This window comes from Melanostigma gelatinosum (assembly GCF_949748355.1).
Source record: "Melanostigma gelatinosum genome assembly, chromosome: 24".
Lineage (NCBI taxonomy): Eukaryota > Metazoa > Chordata > Actinopteri > Perciformes > Zoarcidae > Melanostigma > Melanostigma gelatinosum.
Window position 1 is genome coordinate 10,496,473 of NC_136657.1, and position 17,992 is coordinate 10,514,464.

Genomic DNA, 17,992 nt, shown 5'->3' on the forward strand with positions numbered 1-17,992 from the left:
GTGGGTCAAGAAGCTTGTTCTGGTTGAGGTACGCATTGGCCTATAATTCTTTACATCGGAAGAGTTGCTTTCTTTAAAACAGGGTTTGGTCTGTTGTGTCTTTCTAACCCTGGTTTGGTGCAGTGTTTGAAGGTGTTTTTACACACGGAACTGCAAAGGAATGCAGCCGGGACAGTGGGATCAGCAGCACGATCAAGACTTCACTGTGTGGAGCAGGGGGGTCAAACTCATCTTCACTCTGGGGCCACATCAGCATCACGGTCCTCAAAGGGCCGGTTGTAAATGTCAGACGTGTAAATGTAACGACTCCGAACATCTTCAGTTTAGTTTCCGGGATATCTGTGACTTCCACAACACGTACTCAGCAGACATAGAGGTTATTGTTTCCATGGTTAATGGCGGACAGTTGAACGGCTTTCAGGGCGATAAGCCCCGCCCCCTCTCCGGGCGTCCAGTGCGAATGAACACAAATAGCCCCGGAGAGACCCTGCTGTTTTCGTTTTCATTTGAAATCAAAAATGATATATTATTAATTACATATATATAGATACATACAATTCTAAATGTATAGATCCACATACATATATAAATAAATATATGTATGTGGATCAGATCACATCTCCGAAATCGCCAGAGTAGATTTTTAAATCGGCTGAATCTTGAGAAACCGACCACAGATTTGGTGACCTCCTCCTCTCAACGAGGCCGCCGGCGACCTCGTGGCGTTCAGCCCCCTGAAAATGTTGTGGTGAAAATGGATTTATTGTTTGCTGAATATTGTGGATTTGTAAATTTATTGTGGATTGTAAATTTCCAGTTTTATGAAAAATGAGTATCGTCACAGATTATCTGTTTCAAAGCTCGAATCAATGATGCCAACTGCTTCCTGTTTACTTCAGAGCTGTTTCCAGAATAAGAGCGGTCAATCCAGCATGGGCGAGCGGTCAGACTTCCTGCGAGCGGAAATTTACGCTCGGGGAGACGCGGCACTTCTTCCAACTTTACTCAATGAAAAATGTGTCAATCAACACCCGATTCGGCACCCGCCTTGCTGATACTCTGACGCTTCGAAGGCGGGTTCAATGACTGAGATCGACCAATCGTAGGCTGACCTGGAGCCCCATAGACACACATGAACTGAGAAAATCCGATAAATGACAGCCAGAAACATACTCTGATGATGTTAGGAATCTCAAAATGATTCCTAGCATCTGTATTTGGATGTATTGAATAACATGAGTGATACAAAAGTGAAATATATCGTTATATAGTGTATAAAAGTACAATGTAAGAGCTGCAACAGCTGGTTCGAAAATGGTGACCTCTCTGTACTAAAGGCTCTTATTCTTCACTTTATCCCACTTTAACCTTTATTCAGCAACTACTGATCAGTTGTGCAATGATTTGGGAGAGTTTTTAGGGAGCTGCTGCAGTATTTCAACAACACAATATCAATGAAAGTGCTTTTTTTTCAGGCGACCCTGAATATTTTCAATTTGAGCTGTGTAATGTCTTCATTTACTATATTAACCAGCAACATGTACACAATACCCACTGATCAATCTCACCAGTGTTGTGATCTGATTATAGCCTCACAAAGTATTAAAATAGACCTTGTGGTACAGAACTGTGGTCTCTTTAGGATGGCTATGCTGTTTTCGAGCAGAAGTCTACAAATAGGGGGCGTGAAAGAGGTTAAACAACTAACTTCTTCCCTCAAAACATCCTAAAATGACTTTCTGTGACTCAACAACAGTAGTATTTAGAAGTTTCAACTTCCAGTTGTGTGATTTCTCCTCCGCCATTGTTTCCTGTTGCTGGTGCAAAATGCATTCTGGGATATTTGGCTGTCCCAAGTACAGACAAGTCACCTCCGATGCATCCCCGGTAAAATGGGCGGAGCCACATCCGGGCATTAGGACCGTGCTTGGCTGGATGTGGACTTTGAATTGGAACAGTACTTGGGCTGAGACTGATGACGTTTCACAAGTCCACGAGTTCACAAGTACAGAGAAGTACGCATGTTGAGAACGACACCATCACTTGTTGGAATCCTCTTTATGGGTTGTTGCATCTCCTGTCCACCTGTTGTGATCGTTTTAATGTCGGCACACAGACAACATGCTGTCTCATCACTTCGACTTTCTATCTCATCATTTCGACCATGGGGATACTTTTATTTTCACATCTCACTTTTTATTTTTGTAAAAAAAAAAAAAAAAAAATTATTTATTTTATTTTTTGCTGGCAGATTCGCGGGCCACATAAAATGACGTGGCGGGCCGTATGTTTGACACCCCTGGTCTGGAGGAACCGTCCTTGTGTTGGTCTCTGTGTGGACAGACACAGTGTGAGATGATTGTTCATGATTCCTCCACAGAGAGGACCAGCAGAGCTCAGAGGTTCCCAGAGGTCCGTCTGCCCAGCAGCATCAAACACACCTGGACTCCATATTCATGGTCTGTACATGTACAACTGCTGTTACATCTCTTGTGTTCACAATCATCTCCGTGCTGCACTCTGTAGACCAGTGGATCGTCAGTCTGTCCAACATGGATCTGATGTTTGCTTCCATGCTTTTAGTTTGTGTCATTCATAGAATCTTCTGTTCCAGCTGCTGGAGGAGAACATCGTCACTTTTGTGAAGAACGAGCTGAAGAAGATCCAGAAGGGACTGAGTTCAGATTACCCAGAATGCTTAGAGAGTCAGAGGGAGGATGAGGAGGTGCTGGACGGTGAGGATGAAGAGCAGAGGAGGAGCAGCAGAGAGGCGTTTGAGAAGATCACAATGAACTTCCTGAGGAGAATGAAGCAGGAGGAGCTGGCTGACTGTCTGCAGAGCAGTAAGAGGATTTCTCTAAAGATTCAACATGCTGGATAAATGTGACGTTTACTGAAGTCTCAAGAGATGGACCAACATGTATTCATAGACTCATTCTGTGAGGAAATGACATGTTGAAGTCTGTTCTTTGACTCATTGATCGTCTTTGTTGTGTTCATTCAGGACTTCCTGCAGTTTGTCAGCGTGAACTCAAATCTAACCTGAAGAAGAAGTTCCAGTGTGTGTTTGAGGGGATCGCTAAAGCAGGAAACCCAACCCTTCTGAATGAGATGTACACAGAGCTCTACATCACAGAGGGAGGGACTGCAGGGGTCAATGATCAACATGAGGTCAGACAGATTGAAACAGCATCCAGGAAACCACACAGACCAGAAACACCCATCAGACAAGAAGACCTCTTTAAAGCCTCACCTGGAGCAGAGGAACCAATCAGAACAGTGATGACAAAGGGAGTGGCTGGCATTGGGAAAACAGTCTTAACACAGAAGTTCACTCTGGACTGGGCTGAAGACAAAGACCACCAGGACATACTGTTCACATTTCCATTCACCTTCAGAGAGCTGAATGTGCTGAAAGAGAAACAGTTCAGCTTGGTGCAACTTGTTCATCACTTCTTCAGTGAAACCAAAGCAGCAGGAATCTGCAGGTTTGAAGAGTTCCTGGTTCTGTTCATCTTTGACGGTCTGGATGAGTGTCGACTTCCTCTGGACTTCACCAACAATGAGGTCCTGACTGATGTTACAGAGTCCACCTCAGTGGATGTGCTGCTGACAAACCTCTTCAGGGGGAAACTGCTTCCCTCTGCTCGCCTCTGGATCACCACACGACCTGCAGCAGCCAATCAGATCCCTCCTGAGTGTGTTGGCATGGTGACAGAGGTCAGAGGGTTCACTGACCCACAGAAGGAGGAGTACTTCAGGAAGAGGTTCAGAGATGAGGAGCAGGCCAGCAGGATCATCTCCCACATCAAGACCTCACGAAGCCTCCACATCATGTGCCACATCCCAGTCTTCTGCTGGATCACTGCTACAGTTCTGGAGGATGTGTTGAAGACCAGAAAGAGAGGACAGCTGCCCAAGACCCTGACTGAGATGTACATCCACTTCCTGGTGGTTCAGTCCAAACTGAAGAAGGTCAAGTATGATGGAGGAGCTGAGACGGATCCACACTGGAGTCCAGAGAGCAGGAAGATGATTGAGTCTCTGGGGAAACTGGCTTTTGATCAGCTGCAGAAAGGGAACCTGATCTTCTATGAATCCGACCTGACAGAGTGTGGCATCGACATCAGAGCAGCCTCAGTGTACTCAGGAGTGTTCACACAGGTCTTTAGAGAGGAGAGAGGACTGTACCAGGACAAGGTCTTCTGCTTCGTCCATCTGAGTGTTCAGGAGTTTCTGGCTGCTCTTCATGTCCATCTGACCTTCATCAACTCTGGAGTCAACCTGCTGTCAGAAGAACCAACAACCTCCCGTTGGTCTAAAGTCTCTAGAGGCAAACCTAAACCAAAACGTCTCTACCAGAGTGCTGTGGACAAGGCCTTGCAGAGTCCAAATGGACACCTGGACTTGTTCCTCCGCTTCCTCCTGGGTCTTTCACTGGAGACCAATCAGAAACTCCTACGAGGTCTGCTGACACAGACAGGAAGTAGCTCACAGACCAATCAGGAAACAGTCAAGTACATCAAGAAGAAGATCAGTGAGGATGTGTCTCCAGAGAAAAGCATCAATCTGTTCCACTGTCTGAATGAACTGAATGATGGTTCTCTAGTGGAGCAGATCCAACAGTACCTGAGTTCAGGACGTCTCTACACAGATAATCTGTCTCCTGCTCAGTGGTCAGCTCTGGTCTTCATCTTACTGTCATCAGAAGAAGATCTGGACGTGTTTGACCTGAAGAAATACTTTGCTTCAGAGGAGGCTCTTCTGAGGCTGCTGCCAGTGGTCAAAGCCTCCAACAAAGCTCTGTAGGTAGACTTTAACAATCAATGAAGACTATATTTCAACAGGAGAGACCATATAAATAACGTATTACTTGTTTTCTGTTGCTTCTTCAGACTGAGTGGCTGTAACCTCTCAGAGAGAAGCTGTGAAGCTCTGTCCTCAGTCCTCAGCTCCCAGTCCTCTAGTCTGAGAGACCTGGACCTGAGTAACAACGACCTGCAGGATTCAGGAGTGAAGCTGCTGTCTGCTGTTCTGGAGAGTCCACACTGTGAACTGGAGACTCTCAGGTCAGATCACGTTACGCTTTGTCTCAAATGATTTGAGACACCTCTCTTAACTTTAGAGGGTAACTTGGACCTTTGTCCTTGTGTCTAAGTGACTAATGGGGACAAGTTGGTCCAGTATTGAGGGAGGACGCTGCAGACGGCAGCCGCTAAACGGTCTGCAATGTCATCGCTCGGGGCAACTCGTCAACGTACGTCCATGAATAGAGCTTGTTGTTGCCACAGACAGGCTCAGATTGTTGTTGTAAGTAACGGACATATTCAGCTTCACTTTCTGTACTCCAACACAACTAACTCTGACTAAAGCGGTGTCCAATGGCACTCCTCTCTCCTACTTTGGCAACAAGTCACATGAAACATGAAACGGAATGAGAAAGGTCAGAACAACGTTTTACTTCCTCGCGTTCTCTCTCAGTACTTGACCAAGTTCAGGAACTGCTGTCCCCGTTAGTCACTCAAGACACGATAACATGGAAAGAAATAGGAATCAGGTTGAAAAATGCATCTGCTTAGCAAACATTTTAACATGGATGTCATTGTTTCCTTCAGTCTGACACACTGCAACCTCTCAGAGAGAAGCTGTGAAGCTCTGTCCTCAGTCCTCAGCTCCCAGTCCTCTAGTCTGAGAGACCTGGACCTGAGTAACAACGACCTGCAGGATTCAGGAGTGAAGCTGCTGTCTGCTGGACTGGAGAGTCCACACTGTGAACTGGAGACTCTCAGGTCAGGATTAACTCACCCATTCAACTGTTATATTACTATCATACTATTTGACTATTTAAATCAGATTTACATCAGATGATGAACTGCAGACCTGCGGAGGAATGTGTCAAAGGACCTTTAACTGAACGTTAGCTTCTAGAGCAGACTGGGCATTGTACGGCCCGCGGGAGGTCATTGGGAAATTCCTAAGACTAGTCGGGAGAAGAAAGTATATGTTTGTGAGTCAATATCAAATAATACAGAGTCTGATGAATGAACAAAGTTGCCATGTTCATGTATTTGCCTGCAGGCAAGCAGAGAGCAAATCTCACAGACACGTATTGCAGAGTCTTGTGAGGAATGCCCCAAGAATCATCTCCGTACATGTTTATTTATACCTCAGAGACAGAGAAAAGGAGCAGAGAAGGGAGGGGCTGAAAGTGGAGGACAGTCATACGTGTGCACTGTGCAATGCCTGCTATGTTCTCTGCATTACAAGAACAGGCCCGGTTCTCTGCCGAGGCCATATATGGCCTGCAAATGCTTCTTCTGTGCTCTTTGCCCCGTATGGATGTTTCATGTCACAGCGGGCGCTGTCCTCCTCCAGAGAACTATGCAGAGAGCATGAAACAAACAGTTTTTCCTTTTGCAGAGGTCATTGGGAAATTAGGAATAAAAGGTAAATAAGTGTACCTCATGCACAGAATAGAGCTGCATGGCTTTTATTTTGAAGGCGACTTGTTGTGTTTTTTCTTCTCAATGTACGTATGTTCTGAACGTATGTGAGCAGCAGCGTCACTGCAATGTGTTGGTGAACTGAGTTTAGGGAGATGTGAGTCAGCTGTTAGCCCTCAACAATGTCAGCCTGTGTTAAAACAGAAAGACTGACACAGAGAGTAGAGTTTCATCAAAACATGGACTTTAAAGTGTTTCTTCACTGAAGTCAAAGGTAAAGCCGTGTGCTTAGTTTGTGGAGAACAAGTCAGTGTTGAAGGATTACAATGTGAATCGTCATTACGAGAAGAAACAGGAAACACTGACGGATGCAGAGCGGACAGGACGTCTGAGGCTTTGCTAGCTAAGCTGCAACAGCAACGAGGCCTTTTTACCGAGCTTCACACATCCAGGGATGCAGCCGCCAAGACCGGCTTTGTGATGTCACACTAAAACCAGTCAGCCATTCTCTGATGGGGAGTTCATCAAAGAGTGTTTGGTGGACTCTGCTGCACTACGAGGCCCCCAGAAAAAAGAGGCATTGGAGAATGTGCAGCTCTCAGGCGCACTGTAACGAGGAGGATCGAGGACATGGAGGGGAATCTGGAGCTCCAGCTGCAAAGAAGAGCAGACCATTTCCAACTTTTCTCCTTGGCTCTGGACCAGAGCTGCGATGTCCGACACAGCAAGTGACTCATCTTTGTACGTGGGATAAGGAAAGACTTGGTGATTACAGAGGAGCTGCAGCAATGCAGTCAATGAAAGGGACGACGGCGGAGTGACGTGTGCACGGAGGTAATGCATGCTTCCACAAGCTGGGACTGAAATGGGACAAACTGGCATGTGTCTCAACCGACGGTTGTCCAGATCTGACGGGAGAAATGTCGACTTTTGAAGCGGATGCAAGATGACGTGACTGAAATCAACCCAGAACTGAACTTGGTATGTTTGCATTGCATGACACATCAACATGTGTTGTGTGAGTCAGTGCTCAAACTGAAGCACGCTGTTGATGCTGTAACTGAAACAGTTAACGTCATCGGGGCACGAGCATTGAAGCACAGACAGCTTGTTGCACTCTTGGAGCAGCATGAGACTGAACACAGTGACAGGCTAACACAGCGGTCAGTGGCTCAGCCTGGGCAAAGTGCTGACCAGAGTTCAGAGTTCAGGACCTGAGAGCAGAGATTCAGGAGCTTTGTGAGAAGGCAAGAACATCCCAGAGCTCTCTGGTGTAAACTGGATGACAGATCTTTCATTTGCCGTTGGTGTGACGGCACTAATGAATGATCTGAATACCAAACTGCAAGGCGAGGGCCTCTCTGCACATGCCATGCACAGCCTGGTGAAGGCCTTCATGACAGATGCAGGGAACACTCTCACCCACCTGCACACCCTGAAAGAAGCCACTCCATCAGTTGAACATCTCCACAGGTCTCATCCATGTTAGGGGCGCTGCGTGGTGAGTTCAAGGCCATTTCAAGACGTCAACAGTTGAGAGTGAAACATGACGTCTTCTCCTTCACGTGCAGTGTGGATCATGCTCCCAGTGATGTTCAGCTCCAACTCATTGAGCTGCAGTCTGATGCGGTCCTGCAGAGCACTTTAAGTCAGTGTCACTGCTGGATTTGTATTCTTCTCTCAAAGAGGAGAAGGTTCCACATGAGGAGGCGTGCTCAGAAGATGTTGCTTCTCTTTGGATCGACCTACATCTGTGAACAAACATTCTCTGTGAAGTGGAGTAGAAGTACAACGTTAAATCAAATACAAATACTCAAGCAAAGTACCTTGAATGTGTACTTAAGTACAGTACTTCAGCAAATATAGGAGTTGCATTCCACCACTGATCATAACATTTACTCTCAGCACTCACAGCTGATCAGCACCAACAACATGCTGCTTGATATAAAGAGGTGGAGTCATGATGAGCAGGACTGAGTTCAGTCTGTTGGTCCGGCCCTCCACAACACTCCCTGTTCCTCATGCGGCCCCTTGGGGACAATAGTTGCCCCCCTGGTCTAGACTCAGAATCACCTTCCAGCAGGATGTTCCAGCTTCATCCTGAACTTGTATCTGAACTAAAGATGGACCAGAACGTAGCGCCACATGTTCACAGAGGCTTCTTCTGTGTGTGGTTTGCAGGCTGTCAGGCTGTCTGGTCACAGAGGAAGGCGGTGTTTCTCTGGACTCAGCTCTGAGGTCCAACCCCTCCCACCTGAGAGTGCTGGACCTGAGCTACAATGGTCCAGGACTGAGGCTGCTGTCTGACCTCCATCCTCCCATCAGGGTGGAGCCTGCTGGAGACCGATGGTTGAGACCAGGTCTGAGGAAATGTAAGTGTTGATTGAGATCCATCCATGAAGACAAAGCATCTTCACACTGTGACATCACTCATTCACATCTCTGATGTCATCATCAAACACATGATAGATGAATAACTGCAGCTGTGTTGTCTTGTTCTCTCCATCAGATTCCTGTGAACTCACACTCGACACAAACACAGTGAACAGAAACCTCAAACTGTCTGACAACAACAGGAAGGTGACACGTGTGAGAGAGGTTCAGTCATATCCTGATCATCCAGACAGGTTTGATGAGTGGCCTCAGCTGATGTGTAGAACTGGTCTGACTGGTCGCTGTTACTGGGAGGTCGAGTGGAGAGGAACTGTTTCTATATCAGTGAGTTACAGAGGAATCAGCAGGAGAGGAAACAGTGAAGACTGTAGGTTTGGAGAGAATGATCAGTCCTGGAGTCTGGGGTGCTCTGGTGGTCGTTACGATGTCTGGCACAATAATACAAGAACACGCACCTCCTCCTTCTCCTCCTCCTCCTCCTCCTCCTCCTCCTCCTCCTCCTCTGGTAGAGTAGCAGTGTATGTGGACTGTCCTGCTGGCTCTCTGTCCTTCTACAGAGTCTCCTCAGACACACTGACCCACATCTACACCTTCAACACCACATTCACTGAACCTCTGTATCCTGGCTTTGGGTTCTGGTCTGTTTCTCGTTATGGTTCTGGTTCCTCGGTGTCTCTGTAGGTCTGTGGGCGTCTGAAGCATCATAATGCGGTGAAATGTTAATCATGGAACAAAGATGAGTTGATAAGTCTGCTCACACTCATAATGCTGGTGGTGAGTTTCTTCCTGAGCTCTTTGTGACGTTAAAGAACATAAAGATGAAGATCAGAAGCAGTTCAGAGTTGACCTCTCACAGCTGCCTCGGTAACATGTCGACACATTCAAGGGAGAAGTAGTCAGGCTATAAACGCACAAAGCATATATTCAACGCTGAAGTATAATCAAACTGATAAAAATGTATGAATAGTATAACGAAATGTTCTAATCAATTGTGTAACAAATGTTTAACTGCATAGAAATGATTTAAACAAATGTAATGAATGTTTCTGTGTGGAGCTGAGATAGATGTATTGGGCAAGTATTGGGCAAGAATGACATTGCTGTAATCAAGACCAGATGTTGGGTGTAGTCAAGAGAAAGATCTAGAAACTGATGTAAGAGTTGAGTCATACAGGCAATGTTCGGCCTAACGCCCTTTCCAGAGGGAGGGGGGATGAGTAATGGACCAAACAGGTGGGGGCTGATCACAGCCCATATGAGGAATATAAGGACATGCTTGCAAAGAACAAGCTGGGATTTCATCGCGGATGCCGTACCAAGCGCATCGGAGGAAGATACTACAGCCTGCAGCTGATGTATTGAGGACTTCGTCTCTGTTCACGGAAAAGAGACCTCTGTTCGTGGACATTGAGATTAAAAGACGAAGTTTCTAAACTCTCCCCACCGCTCACCTCTAAACATCTGGACAACGGAGAAAGCCGCAGCTGCCTGAGAAAGACTTTGTACTGAGTTTTTGGGGACTGCTGAACGGGCTCCGTTGCGGAGCGGGAGGATCGAGGGTCCGGCCGGCCCTTCGCTCCTAACAACTCCAAAAGAACTCTTTTCATCGCACCATTGGACATCCAGCTCCAACCGAGCCGTCTCGGCGACTAAAACTAATGAGTATAATCGAAGAAGATAATTAAATTGACTAATCATGTGTAGTGACATTTTATGTGAGCTGTAGCTGTAACCCCTGCAAACTAACTAAATATAACCTGCAATAAATATCTAATCTGCATTTAAAGTGAAATCCTCAAGTGCATTAATTTGCCGAAGTAGTAAAGAGTTCCTCGTGACAGTAAAAAGTTAAAGCTATTGTATGTCTAACAACTGAGTTCTGAAAGGTTATCCTAGAGACCGAATCCACTGAACAATCCCTTACGGTTTTAGCAAGAATTAATCCTAGCCGTTAAAACCTAACCTGGCATTTACCAAGAGCGCGGATCCATAAGAGGGAAGCTGCCATAACCGACGCGACTGGTGGGAGCGCCCGGGGCCAGGACTGGTCTCTCGGCCGAGCGCGCTCTGACCGGAGGAAGCAGGGTAGACGTCGGGAGTAACGGCAGTTAGCGGAGCCAGGCGAGTTCCCTCGCCAGAACACCAGCTCGAGAATCTTTTAATAGAGAGCTGAGTCAGTAATTAGCCCCGTATCGGGCCAGAAGTACCCAGGATCTAACACTCTCTGTCCTTCTACAGAGTCTCCTCAGACACACTGACCCACATCTACACCTTCAACACCACATTCACTGAACCTCTGTATCCTGGCTTTGGGTTCTGGTCTGTTTCTCGTTATGGTTCTGGTTCCTCGGTGTCTCTGTAGGTCTGTGGGCGTCTGAAGCATCATAATGCGGTGAAATGTTAATCATGGAACAAAGATGAGTTGATAAGTCTGCTCACACTCATAATGCTGGTGGTGAGTTTCTTCCTGAGCTCTTTGTGACGTTAAAGAACATAAAGATGAAGATCAGAAGCAGTTCAGTGCTGCATCATCTTCTGTTGAAGGAGTTCTTCATGTGGAACTGTGTACTCGTGTACTTTGAGTTCACAGAAACTTTCTCTGTGCAATGAACCAGCTGTTGAGCAGATCCCAGTGACTCTAATCTGTCTGTTATTAGAATACATGTGTTCATCAAATGATTCATATTGATGGAAATGATCAGTACTTCACATTGTAAACGTGTACTTCTACTGCTTTAAAGATGGAAGCTGTATTTCATCAAGTACCTTCTGTGTTTGGATTGGATTATGGTTTTGGTCTCAATAAAAGTACTAAATTGGTGTATTTGTGTATTTGTTGTCTTCCTCAGAACTACTGCGATGATGAAAGAACCAGTTAAGATTTATGAATATGATGAATATCTGATAACATGAATATGTATTTAATGAATGTACCCAATGAACCAGTACACCAGTACTACACCTCAGAGGTACATGTTGTACTTTATACTGTACTACACCTCAGAGGTACATGTACTTTATACTGTACTACATCTCAGAGGTACATGTAGTACTTTATACTGTACTACACCTCAGAGGTACATATAGTACTTTATACTGTACTACACCTCAGAGGTACATGTAGTACTTTATACTGTACTACACCTCAGAGGTACATGTAGTACTTTATACTGTACTACACCTCAGAGGTACATATAGTACTTTATACTGTACTACACCTCAGAGGTACATGTAGTACTTTATACTGTACTACACCTCAGAGTAGGGCTGGGCGATAAATCGATTTAATCGATTAATTCGAATGTGTGCTTTAAGGCGATGTGTTTTATTGAAAATCGAGAAAATCGCCCCCACCCCTTTTTCCCGTAGTAGAGTGCGCGCGCATTGTTTACAAACTAAAACAATGGCGGCCAGCAGCTTCACTGCTGGCCGCCGCCGCCGCCACCTCACAACAACAACCCAGCATTTTGGAGACATTCACCAACTGTACTCCGCATGAGAAGAAGAGTGCCCGGTGGAAAGCCATCACGGATGCAGTCGCGATGTATATCGCAAAAGATATGGTGCCCATATACACCGTGGAAAAGCCGGGGTTTATTCACCGTCTCAAAGCTTTGGACCCCAGGTACGTGCTACCAAGCCGTAAACATTTTTCTGACGTTGCCTTGCCTCGGCTGTACAATAGTACACGCCAAAGGATCTCTGCGGAGCTGGAGGGGATGTCATTCTACTCCGCAACAACTGACCTGTGGTCCAGCAGGTTGACCCAGACACCGATCCACTTGACTGGTGGAAGCGTCACCAACTTAACTTTCCAAGGCTAAGTACTTTAGCAAAGAAATACCTCTCTGTGCCAGCTACAAGTGCCCCCTCTGAGAGGCTTTTCAGTGTGTGGGGGGGGCATTGTTACATGCCACCGTGCATGCCTGAAGCCAGAGGTAGTAGACAGGCTTGTCTTCCTGGCAAAAAATATTTAGAAAAAACATGCACTACTGTTTAATACTGTTGGTTATGTTGTGAATGCACTTGATTTTGTTTACATGCACTTATTTACTGTGCAAAATATGTTATGTTGATGTTAGATCAGATGTTGCACTTTTGAAAATGTGAATGTTAAAGGGTCATATACATTTTATTTCATGCTGTGTTTGTATCAGTGTATTCAGTTAGAAAAGCTTACTGTAAAAAGTTACATTTGCACAGTTGTTTACAATGGAAGGCTACTATTTAATGCCATTTAATGTTATGTTTAATTTAATTTTATATTTAAATGATTCAGGCAAACAAAAGAGTGACCAAATACTTTTTGTATACTACAGGCACCTTTCTACAATGTTCAGGTTTTGTTTGCACTTTATTTTTATCAACCTACTTGGGAAAATCATCACAAAATAAAAGAAACAATTGTTTTCAACAGCTTCTGTCATCTGCAAAAAATTTTGGGGGAAAAAAATCGATTTAAATCGTGAATCGGATTTTTTGTAAAAAAATCGGAGATTTTTTTTTTAGGCCATATCGCCCAGCCCTACCTCAGAGGTACATGTAGTACTTTATACTGTACTACATCTCAGAGGTACATGTTGTACTTTATACTGTACTACACCTCAGAGGTACATGTTGTACTTTATACTGTACTACACCTCAGAGGTACATGTAGTACTTTATACTGTACTACACCTCAGAGGTACATGTAGTACTTTATACTGTACTACACCTCAGAGGTACATATAGTACTTTATACTGTACTACACCTCAGAGGTACATGTAGTACTTTATACTGTACTACACCTCAGAGGTACATGTTGTACTTTATACTGTACTACACCTCAGAGGTACATGTAGTACTTTATACTGTACTACATCTCAGAGGTACATGTAGTACTTTATACTGTACGACACCTCAGAGGTACATGTAGTACTTTATACTGTACTACACCTCAGAGGTACATGTAGTACTTTATACTGTACTACACCTCAGAGGTACATGTAGTACTTTATACTGTACTACACCTCAGAGGTACATGTTGTACTTTATACTGTACTACACCTCAGAGGTACATGTTGTACTTTATACTGTACGACACCTCAGAGGTACATGTAGTACTTTATACTGTACTACACCTCAGAGGTACATGTAGTACTTTATACTGTACTACATCTCAGAGGTACATGTACTTTATACTGTACTACACCTTAGAGGTACATGTAGTACTTTATACTGTACTACACCTCAGAGGTACATGTACTTTATACTGTACTACACCTTAGAGGTACATGTAGTACTTTATACTGTACTACATCTCAGAGGTACATGTACTTTATACTGTACTACACCTTAGAGGTACATGTAGTACTTTATACTGTACTACACCTCAGAGGTACATGTACTTTATACTGTACTACACCTTAGAGGTACATGTAGTACTTTATACTGTACTACACCTCAGAGGTACATGTACTTTATACTGTACTACACCTCAGAGGTACATGTAGTACTTTATACTGTACGACACCTCAGAGGTACATGTTGTACTTTATACTGTACTACATCTCAGAGGTACATGTTGTACTTTATACTGTACGACACCTCAGAGGTACATGTAGTACTTTATACTGTACTACATCTCAGAGGTACATGTTGTACTTTATACTGTACGACACCTCAGAGGTACATGTAGTACTTTATACTGTACGACACCTCAGAGGTACATGTTGTACTTTATACTGTACTACATCTCAGAGGTACATGTTGTACTTTATACTGTACGACACCTCAGAGGTACATGTAGTACTTTATACTGTACGAAACCTCAGAGGTACATGTAGTACTTTATACTGTACTACACCTCAGAGGTACATGTTGTACTTTATACTGTACTACACCTCAGAGGTACATGTTGTACTTTATACTGTACTACATCTCAGAGGTACATGTTGTACTTTATACTGTACTACACCTCAGAGGTACATGTTGTACTTTATACTGTACTACATCTCAGAGGTACATGTAGTACTTTATACTGTACTACACCTCAGAGGTACATGTAGTACTTTATACTGTACTACACCTCAGAGGTACATGTAGTACTTTATACTGTACTACACCTCAGAGGTACATGTTGTACTTTATACTGTACTACACCTCAGAGGTACATGTAGTACTTTATACTGTACTACACCTCAGAGGTACATGTAGTACTTTATACTGTACTACACCTCAGAGGTACATGTTGTACTTTATACTGTACTACACCTCAGAGGTACATGTTGTACTTTATACTGTACGACACCTCAGAGGTACATGTAGTACTTTATACTGTACTACACCTCAGAGGTACATGTACTTTATACTGTACTACACCTTAGAGGTACATGTAGTACTTTATACTGTACTACACCTCAGAGGTACATGTACTTTATACTGTACTACACCTTAGAGGTACATGTAGTACTTTATACTGTACTACACCTCAGAGGTACATGTACTTTATACTGTACTACACCTTAGAGGTACATGTAGTACTTTATACTGTACTACATCTCAGAGGTACATGTACTTTATACTGTACTACACCTTAGAGGTACATGTAGTACTTTATACTGTACTACATCTCAGAGGTACATGTACTTTATACTGTACTACACCTTAGAGGTACATGTAGTACTTTATACTGTACTACACCTCAGAGGTACATGTACTTTATACTGTACTACACCTTAGAGGTACATGTTGTACTTTATACTGTACGACACCTCAGAGGTACATGTAGTACTTTATACTGTACGACACCTCAGAGGTACATGTTGTACTTTATACTGTACTACATCTCAGAGGTACATGTTGTACTTTATACTGTACGACACCTCAGAGGTACATGTAGTACTTTATACTGTACGACACCTCAGAGGTACATGTAGTACTTTATACTGTACTACACCTCAGAGGTACATGTTGTACTTTATACTGTACTACACCTCAGAGGTACATGTTGTACTTTATACTGTACTACATCTCAGAGGTACATGTAGTACTTTATACTGTACTACACCTCAGAGGTACATGTAGTACTTTATACTGTACTACACCTCAGAGGTACATGTACTTTATACTGTACTACATCTCAGAGGTACATGTAGTACTTTATACTGTACTACACCTCAGAGGTACATGTAGTACTTTATACTGTACTACACCTCAGAGGTACATGTAGTACTTTATACTGTACGACACCTCAGAGGTACATGTTGTACTTTATACTGTACTACACCTCAGAGGTACATGTAGTACTTTATACTGTACTACACCTCAGAGGTACATGTAGTACTTTATACTGTACTACATCTCAGAGGTACATGTAGTACTTTATACTGTACTACATCTCAGAGGTACATGTTGTACTTTATACTGTACTACACCTCAGAGGTACATGTTGTACTTTATACTGTACTACACCTCAGAGGTACATGTAGTACTTTATACTGTACGACACCTCAGAGGTACATGTTGTACTTTATACTGTACTACACCTCAGAGGTACATGTAGTACTTTATACTGTACTACACCTCAGAGGTACATGTACTTTATACTGTACTACATCTCAGAGGTACATGTTGTACTTTATACTGTACTACACCTCAGAGGTACATGTTGTACTTTATACTGTACTACATCTCAGAGGTACATGTTGTACTTTATACTGTACTACATCTCAGAGGTACATGTTGTACTTTATACTGTACTACACCTCAGAGGTACATGTAGTACTTTATACTGTACTACACCTCAGAGGTACATGTTGTACTTCTTAGTAAAAAGTACCACAGCACATCTGTTTTCAAACATTCTATAAATGGTGTTATGTAACATCTGTAAACAGATGCTCAGCAGCAGCTGTATTTGTCTGCAGTGTTTCTCCACAGAGAGGTGGATCAGAGGAGACCCTGAAGAAGACCACATCCCTGAGAGGAAGAGGAGGGAGGAGCAAGTCTGGCTGGTTCCAGGTCGAGTAAAGTCACCTCTGAATGAACTCATCCTCTCCCAGTTCACCAGATGAAATCAGCCTCAAGCACCATGTTCATGTCCCACATCAGACATGAGTTCTACCTCCAGAGAGCCTCTCCATGTCACAGTCCTGGAGTACTTCTTTGTTCTGATACTTTGTACTTATACTCTCTCTTTACTTGTAACAGAACATTTATACATTAAGGTATTTATACTTATACTTTAGTAAATGATCCGAGTAGTTATTCTTCCTCTGTCCATCATACCATCTTCACAATAGACGATCTACAACGTCAGCGTGAGGCTGAACAGGTGCATTGTGGGAAACGTCAGCGTGAGGCTGAACAGGTGCATTGTGGGAAAAGCAGTCTGTGACGCCGTCTGTCTATTTCTTGACGTTTAACGCCTCTTTTCTCTGTATATTTAAGGTAAAATGTGAAACGTAGCCGACATTAAACACGGTGGTGATTCAAAGGACACATTCTTATGATGGACAGGCTCAGGGTGATTCCCCTCATAATGCTGTTGCAGATCCTACAATGGAATGCCAGAAGTCTAATTGCAAATGGGCAAGAATTCAAGAAGGTTGTAGCTGATCTGACACCAGATGTTATTTGCATTCAAGAAACTTGGTTAAAACCTCAGTTGGACTTTGTCATTTCAGGATTCAGCTCCGTCAGATGTGATAGAATTGGAAAACAAGGTGGAGGGTGTGTGACATTTATCAAGGATAGCTTAGCATACAGAAAGATTAATGTTCCACAACAGTATGAATGTGTTATGATAGAAGTATGTGGTCCAAGAGGAGATATAAAGTCAGTGAACTTCTATAATCCTTGTAAAAAGATATCTCTGGAAATGTTTCACGAGATATCAGGAAATATTGGGAAAAGAGAAATTTGGTGTGTAGATTTTAATGCTCACAATACATTATGGGGAAGTGAGGTCACCGATACCAACGGAGGGGTAGTTGAAGAATGTATAGAGGAGAGATCATTCATTTGTCTTCATGATGGAAGCAGCACCAGAGTAGATGCTACTCGAAACTCAGTATCCTGCTTAGATCTTACATTAGTCTCAGGAAATATGAGTCATTTGTGTGAATGGAATCCAATGAATGAATCTAATATGGGGAGTGATCACTGTCCTATA

General features: G+C 43.7%; 1 protein-coding gene across 4 annotated transcripts in view; it reads left to right on the top strand.

The window, feature by feature from the left end:
• The window catches only part of LOC306797396 (uncharacterized protein), a 252,933-nt gene that overhangs the window by 16,559 nt on the left and 218,382 nt on the right, over positions 1-17,992 (top strand). Inside the window, exons 7-13 of one of the 4 annotated variants that reach the window (XM_079296743.1) lie at positions 2,381-2,459; positions 2,615-2,843; positions 3,005-4,805; positions 4,896-5,069; positions 5,616-5,789; positions 8,625-8,815; positions 8,953-11,659. The exons of the other annotated variants lie outside the window; for them this stretch is intronic. Coding sequence (XP_079152869.1) covers positions 2,381-2,459; positions 2,615-2,843; positions 3,005-4,805; positions 4,896-5,069; positions 5,616-5,789; positions 8,625-8,815; positions 8,953-9,518 — 3,214 coding nt within the window. The 3' untranslated portion in view covers positions 9,519-11,659. Of the gene's footprint in view, positions 1-2,380; positions 2,460-2,614; positions 2,844-3,004; positions 4,806-4,895; positions 5,070-5,615; positions 5,790-8,624; positions 8,816-8,952; positions 11,660-17,992 lie in introns of those variants that run through there. 4 annotated transcript variants of the gene reach the window in all.